This window comes from Engraulis encrasicolus, chromosome 6, assembly GCF_034702125.1.
Source record: "Engraulis encrasicolus isolate BLACKSEA-1 chromosome 6, IST_EnEncr_1.0, whole genome shotgun sequence".
In the NCBI taxonomy this organism is placed as follows: Eukaryota; Metazoa; Chordata; class Actinopteri; order Clupeiformes; family Engraulidae; genus Engraulis; species Engraulis encrasicolus.
In genome coordinates this window covers 55,697,582-55,705,081 of record NC_085862.1, presented here as the reverse complement: position 1 = coordinate 55,705,081, position 7,500 = coordinate 55,697,582, and the positions used below count along the sequence as shown (strand labels likewise).

At 47.2% G+C, this 7,500-nt stretch overlaps 1 protein-coding gene across 1 annotated transcript in view; it reads left to right on the top strand.

The window, feature by feature from the left end:
- The window catches only part of crocc2 (ciliary rootlet coiled-coil, rootletin family member 2), a 137,513-nt gene that overhangs the window by 126,485 nt on the left and 3,528 nt on the right, over positions 1-7,500 (top strand). Inside the window, exons 34-35 of the mRNA XM_063202106.1 lie at positions 1,221-1,352; positions 7,222-7,485. Of these exons, the coding sequence (XP_063058176.1) occupies positions 1,221-1,352; positions 7,222-7,485 (396 nt within the window). The remainder of the gene's footprint in view (positions 1-1,220; positions 1,353-7,221; positions 7,486-7,500) is intronic.

Genomic DNA, 7,500 nt, shown 5'->3' with positions numbered 1-7,500 from the left:
GTCTGAAGCAACCGATTAAGACTTGGTTATTACTATTTTGGTGACAGTAAGCTTATAAGTTAACAAATCCTCTGTGCTAAGGGGTTGATAAGATATTTAAAGCCCAATCTATATTAAGTCATTTAGAAGTCTTTCAAGGCTGATGTATGTTGTTTTGTGTTTCAGAGATCAACCAAATAAGATGTTTAAAGCCGGATGTATATTATGTAATTTAGTGATTATCTATACAAGATGTTTAAAGCCTGGTGTATGCTGTTTTGTATTTTGGAGATCATTCGAATACGATGTCCATGGGCTGATTTATATTATGTCATTTTGTGTGCATCCTAGGCTGAACGATGCCAGAGTGTCCTCAGTAATCACAGATGTCTGGCCTGAGATACCTCCTGCACTAACTATACTGATGCTCACACACACGCATCCCCAGCCCACTTTAATAAACACACACACACACACACACACACACACACACACACACACACACACACACACACACACACACACACACACACACACACACACACACACACACACACACACACAATGGGCCCACTCATATCTTACACACACACGCACGCACACACACACACACACACACACACACACACACACACACACACACACACACACACACACACACACACACACACACACACACACACACACACGAACGCGCATCCCCGGCCCACTTTCCTATTATGCTCAAGCCAAATTCTTCCCATTTAGCATCCACTCCTTTTAGGATCTCTTGCAGCATGTGTGTTCTTGTGTTGTAGAATGTTTTCCACCACACGTTGTCTTCTGTTGTCATCTCTAGAGTGTGTGTGTTTTTAGCACGTGTTCGTTTGTGTCCTGCTAGTGATGTAGGCCGTGTGTGTGTGTTCCAGCAGATGTTATATTGTGAGGTAGGCCTACCATGTATGGAATGTTCTATCATGTGTTCTGTCATGTGTGTTCTGCAGGAGGAGAGGCTGGGTAAGGTGTGTTCTATTGTGTTCCATTGTGGTTCTATGTATGTGTATATTTATGGACTCCATGGAAGAAGAGGGTCTATGCCTCAATGGGACCTTCCTGGTTAAACAAAGATCACAATTTTAAAAAAGGTTCAGCTCTTGTGTGTGTGTTCTATCATGTGTTCTCCTTTGTTCTGTCAAAGTGTCTGGATATATATTCTATGTTCTATTTTATTCTGGATGTGCATGTGTGTGTGTGTTCCTCAGGAGCGTGTGGATAAGCTGCGGGAGGCTCTGTCTGAGAGCAGGAAGCAGAAACAGGCGCTGACTGAGCATGCCCAGACCCTGCAGAGGAAACAGGAGGAGATGGAGATGATGAACGCGGAGATGGAGAAGGTGAGGAGGAGACACATCCTGGAGGAAGAGAGGGGGAGACAAACTAGAGGAGGAGAGAAGAAGATGCAAACTAGAGGAGGAGAGGAGATGCACAGAGGAGACGAGAATGAGAGTAGGACATGGAGATGAGGAGGAAAGGAGGACATGGAGATGAGGAGAGGAGAGAAGGAAACACGGTAGAGCAGAGGATAGGAGGTAAGGAGAGGAGGACATGGACAAGAGCAGCACATGGAGATGATGACTACAGAGCTGGAGAAGCAGAGGAGGAGATGCAGTCTAGAGGAGGAGAGAAGGAGACACACAAGAGGAGAAGGAAACAGAGAAGGAGGTGAAGAGTGGAGTGATGAGTAGGGCTGGAGGCAGAGCTGGAGAATGTGAGGAGATGCATGCTGAAGGAGGTGGAGAGTAGACACACATGTGAGGAGGAGCTGCACAGTAGAGTAGGAGAGGAGACACACACTAAGAAGGAGATACTGTAGAAGAGGTGGGAAAGAGACACTTGAGGGGAGATGAGAGGAGGATATGGATATGACAGCTGCAAAGGTGAGGGGAGGGACACACTACAGGAGGTGAGGGGCAGTAGAGCGAAGAGAAGGAGAATGAGCTGATGATTCGGAAAAACACACACGCATAAGTGTAGTTAGTGCAAGAGGTATCTCAGGCCAGACATCTGTGATTACTGAGGACGCTCTGGCATCGTTCAGCCTAGGATGCACACAAAATGACATAATATAAATCAGGTCATGAACATCGTATTCGGATGATCTCCAAAATACAAAACAACATACACAGTTCATCCTGCAGGAAGGGAGGAATAAGGAGGAGTGAAGGAGGTGACGTGGGTGCACTGCAGTCAACAATAAACATCTTTCACAGGTGTGTCACACGTAAGGCCCGGGGGGCCATATGGTTTAATCGGCCCCAGACTTGTAGGAAAAAAACTAAGAATGAGAAAAAGGAAGTAAATCCAGACCATTACAAAGTTGCTGCAGGTGTCTAAGGTTTCAGGTTTTCAATTCTGGGGCGAATTTCTCGAAACCAAAGTTGCTTACTACATTAGCTACTTCGTTGCTTTCAATGCATTTTCCCATTGGCAACTACCGAAGTTGCTAACAGGCTAACAACTTCCCTTTTGAGAAACTCACCCCTGAATGTCTTTTTTGATCACCATTTAAAGGCAATGCTCCTGATATACCTGCTAGCATCCACCTTCAGATGATGAGCAGGCCATTCTGACACAAAGCAGAAAATTGCAATATTTCACAACTACGCTACTGGTCCAGACCACTTCAGATGAAATTGGCTGCATGTGGCCCCTGAACTGAGAGGAGTTTGATACCCCTAATCTATCATATCAAACATTCTCAGTCATGTGTAAGTGGATAGGGCATCAGACTTGTAGCCCAAAGGTTGGCGGTTCGACTCCCGACCCACCAGGGAGAGTAATGAACCAGTGCTCTCCTCCATCCTTCATGACTGAGGTACCCTGAGCATGGTACTGTCCTGCCGCACTGCTCCCTGGGGGCGCCATTGGGGGCTGCCCCATTGCACAGGTGAGGCATAAATGCAATTTCGTTCTGTACAGTGTGAACTTGTGTGCTGTGCAGTGCTGTGTCACAATGGCAATGGGATTTTGAGTTTCCCAGGTGGGCTTTCAGTGTAACACATCAAACACACCGATGAAGAATTTCAAGATGAAGCGATGCACACTAACATATGTTCCAGGTTGCACTTTGTTGCACACGTTCTGTGTTGTATGGCGTTGTGTTGCAGGCTGCAGCTATGGTGCTCTGTTTCTCTGTTTACAGAGTAGCCATTAACAGACTCATGTTGTTGATTGTTGTTTGCTGTCAAACATTGTTTATGGCTCGTTATTATGGTTTATTTGTTTTGGGGTTGCGCTAACGAACACCGATGAAAGCGAATGCCTGCTCTTTTTAAAAGTCACGTTACATGGAAACGGTCGGCTTAATTAAATGTAGCAGCCACACACAGCAGCCTGGGCAACATGTGGGGCTAACCACAACAGTGTGTGTGTGTGTGTGTGTGTGTGTGTGTGTGTGTGTGTGTGTGTGTGTGTGTGTGTGTGTGTGTGTGTGTGTGTGTGTGTGTGTGTGTGTGTGTGTGTGTGTGTGTGTGTGTGTGTGTGTGTGTGTGTGTGTGTGTGTGTGTGTGTGGCTCAACATATGAGCGTAAGCACTAAGCACAGCAGTGTGTAGAAAAATGTAAATTGTGTGTGTGTGTGTGTGTGTGTGTGTGTGTGTGTGTGTGTGTGTGTGTGTGTGTGTGTGTGTGTGTGTGTGTGTGTGTGTGTGTTGGTGCATGCGTGTGCGTGTGGATCAGCAGTGTGTGTAACTGTGCAGATCTACATGTGAGCTTAACCACAACAGTGTGTGTTGATCAACATCACATTGTTCAAACAGCGTGTTAGAAAAAAAAGATCCTGTGTAGATCAACGGTTTGGCCTGGCTGCTCGTTGTGTGAGGGACATCAGATGAGAGCTGGGATGATGTGATGCAGCAAGGCGTCTAAGAGGAGGGCTGGCAGGCCTGAAGAGACACAGAGCTTGGCAGCGAAACAGCGATGAGATGGTCAGGGTTAAGAGAGATGAGCTTGGCAGCTTTGGTAAGGACAATGAGCTTTGTAGAGGCCACGCCACGCGATGGTTCTGGCAGAGTTGGGGACAATGAGTACTCTAGCCACGCAATGCACGAACTGGCAGAGTTGCGACACTCAATGAGCGTTGTTAGAGGCTGGCAGCGTTGGGTAATGGGTTTGGGTCTCTTAAATCTTTTCTGCATGGACGCATTTAGAAAAAAAATAAATGATTGAATGCGAGAAGGGACAAATGTGAAACATCCTCCATCTGACCAGTTTCCTGGACAACAGAAATCCAGCCAGAGATCGAAAATAAAAGAAACAGCTTCATGACTAGGAGAGACTAACAGAAGTTCTGTTATGTTGGGCATACACTGTGCGATGTTCGGCCCGATTTTGCGACGATTTGTAGTCGCGCAAGTTTTTGGGAATCGGACCAATTTATTGCTTAATCGGAAGTCAGACGTGAGTCTCGCATCGTGTAGTGTACATGGGGTAACGACAGGCAATTTCACCTCACGACCAGCTTGAGATCTGCAATTGTATGGTCGCAAGAAAATCAAAGCGATTTGAAATCCTGGTTACTCCTCGTGAGTGAATCACACAGTTCAAGCAGTGCTGCGATTTGACACTACCTATGCTCCAATAGGCATACATTGCCAGAGCAGCACAATTCACTCGTCTTGAGTGCATCCTCGCCTCCACCTCAGGTGCACGTTTCCCTACTGTGTTTTTGTTTTCTGCGGTTCCGGAAAACAAGCCTGTCATGTCATGTCATGACGAGTGTGAGCATTCTGGTCACATCTGACCTTCGGGTCGTATAGTGAGAGGACGTGAGTTGTGAGATGTGAACTCTTAAACCCTACGATTCACTCGTACAGTGTGAGAGCAGGAGCTGAATACCTGCGATTGAAGACATCGCACAGTGTATGTCTGGCGTTAGCCTCTCCTAGTCATGAAGTTGTTTCTGTTGAAGTCGTTTCAGGATTTCCTGGCAGGGTAGGAGAGGTGAGCTGGGCTGGGACCACACCAGGAGCTGGCTGGAATCCTCACATCAGTACAAGGACACATTTGGAGGGTTATTTTTCAAAGCATAAAAGCCTTTTTTAGGTGTTTTGGGGAATGTATACCCTTATTTTGATACAAGTGTGTGAGGAGACAGGAAGTGAGTAGGAGAGACAGATGGGCGAAGCTCTGGCCCTAGTCCCCGGTGCAAAAGTATAGCACCCTAGCCACTTGAGACATGGCCAAAGCACATTAAAGGCATTAACAAACACATTAAAGTCATTATCAAAAATCTTTTTTAATTCAATTTCTTTGAATTTGAAGGTAGCAATGGGAATTGGGTTGATGATATGTGATTTGTCATTACCAAATTCAAACAATAAAACAGCGTCTTTTTAGTACTAAAACAAACTTAGACGAGCAATTCAAACACATTATTTTATTTATTTCTTTTACAAAGGATATATAGTGTTTTGAAAAGGAACTCTTCATCAGGAAATGATTGATGCAAAAAAAATGCACAAAAAGCAAGACAATCTGTCTGTTGAGCTTCTTCCTGGACAATAAAACAACACAAGAACAAAACACCATGTCTAAGGGAAATATGTCTTGGCAGAGAGAGAGAGAGAGAGAGAGAGAGAGAGAGAGAGAGAGAGAGAGAGAGAGAGAGAGCAGTTTTGCAGGATCAGAGTTTGGCAGAAGGCAGGGGCCATGCACACTATGAACTGGCTTTCCCACTCACATGGACGACACATTTGAAAATGATGGTGGAAAAAAACCACAACAAAAGCACAACAAAAGTGAAACATCCTCTTTATCTGTTCAGCTTCTTGGGCAATAAAAACAGCAAAAGAACAAAAGAGCGTGCCAGCAGAACTTGAAGACGTCCGTCCGCCACTGAACAGTTTAGTCTGTCAAGGGATTGGAGCCGGAGCCGCATTCTGGCGGAACATTTCAGAGAACATTTCATTGTGGAAGGAGGTCAACAGCTTGTTTTGGGCAGTGTGTGTGGGTGTGTGCGTGGGCGTGTGCGTGTGTGTGTGTGTGAATGTTTGTGTTTTGTGCTGTGAGTGAGTGCATTTGTGTCTGTACTGCTATTTTAGACATTTTAGACATTTTGTCACACAGTGATCTCTCTTCACAATGGCTCTGGCCTGTTCTTTCTCCATCGCGAGGGACCCACGCGAGCAGGAATGTGTGTGTGTGTGTGTGTGTGTGTGTGTGTGTGTGTGTGTGTGTGTGTGTGTGTGTGTGTGTGTGTGTGTGTGTGTGTGCGTGCGTGCCTGCGTGCCTGCGTGCGTGTATTTGTGTCCATGCACTGTGCAGCGTCTGTTTAATGTGCACATGACAAAGCACTTCATCTTGAGCCCTTGTGTCAGCATGATCTCCAGCATTGTTGGCCTTGTTGACTGGGATGAGAGCTTTTGCTTTTGCCCTGTTTGTTGTGTGTTGAGATCTAGCGATTAAAACACTTCAGCCTCAACTCCGACACGATATTTCTCTGAGACATGAGCCATGTTTTGTTTTGTTTAGTCAGCACTTTTGCAGGAGAGGAGGTGGGGGTAGCAAGCAGCCCTGTAGGAGAAACAAAAAAGTGCCTAACTAACAATTGACTCATATTTGAAAAAGGGCACCATTTCTAATCGAGTATGTCCTTTTCCCCCCAACATTGGTGAATGTGATGGAGTGACCATCACTAGGGTTGTGGGTGTGTTCTGACTGTCCTGCCAACGAGCCTGGGTATTTGGTGTAGTGGTCAGAGCCCCAGTTTGCTATCCCCGATGATCCGGGTTCAAGTCCCGGCTGGGCAACTCTACTCCCCTTCGCTACAAATGGTGTCAGAAGTGGGATGGCTACCATGAGGCCATCGGAAGCGTAGCCATTGTGTATGAGCCATAATTCCACGTGAGGGACCACCCGGATTGGTGACCCCGTAGCGAGGGACTCCAGTGATGGGTGAAGCATAAATGATGGGGCACAGTGGATGGGAGAAGCATGACGGGCAGTTGCGTGAGTGACACAATGAGTGTGTGAAGCGCACGGATGTGCTTCCCGAGGGCGATGGCATTGTGATGGAGTGACCGTCACTAGGGTTGTGGGTGTGTTCTGACTGTCTCGCCAACGAGCCTGGCTCTTTGGTGTAGCGGTCAGATCCCCAATTTACTACCCCGGAAGGTCCGGGTTCGAGTCCTGGCTGGGCAACTCTACTCCCCTTCTCTACAGTGAACTTTCACCCTAAATCGGTGAACTGTTTTATCCTCTGTTTCAGGCGCTGCAGGAGAGGAGGGAGGGGGAGCAGGCTGCCCTGGAGGAGAACCAGAAGATCCAGAAGGAGAGAGGAGATCTCCAGAGGGATGTGGAGCAGCTGCAGCGGGAGAGCCAGGAGCTCCAGCAGGCCAAGGGGGAGCTGCAGGGACGCGTGGCCCAGCTGCAGGCCTCTCTGGACGGGCTGGAGGCGGAGAGGGGCGAGCTGGAGAGGAGCCTCGGCCGGATGGGCAAAGACAAGGTGTCTCTACGCAAGGCCCTGGAGCAGGTAAAGAGAAGGGTG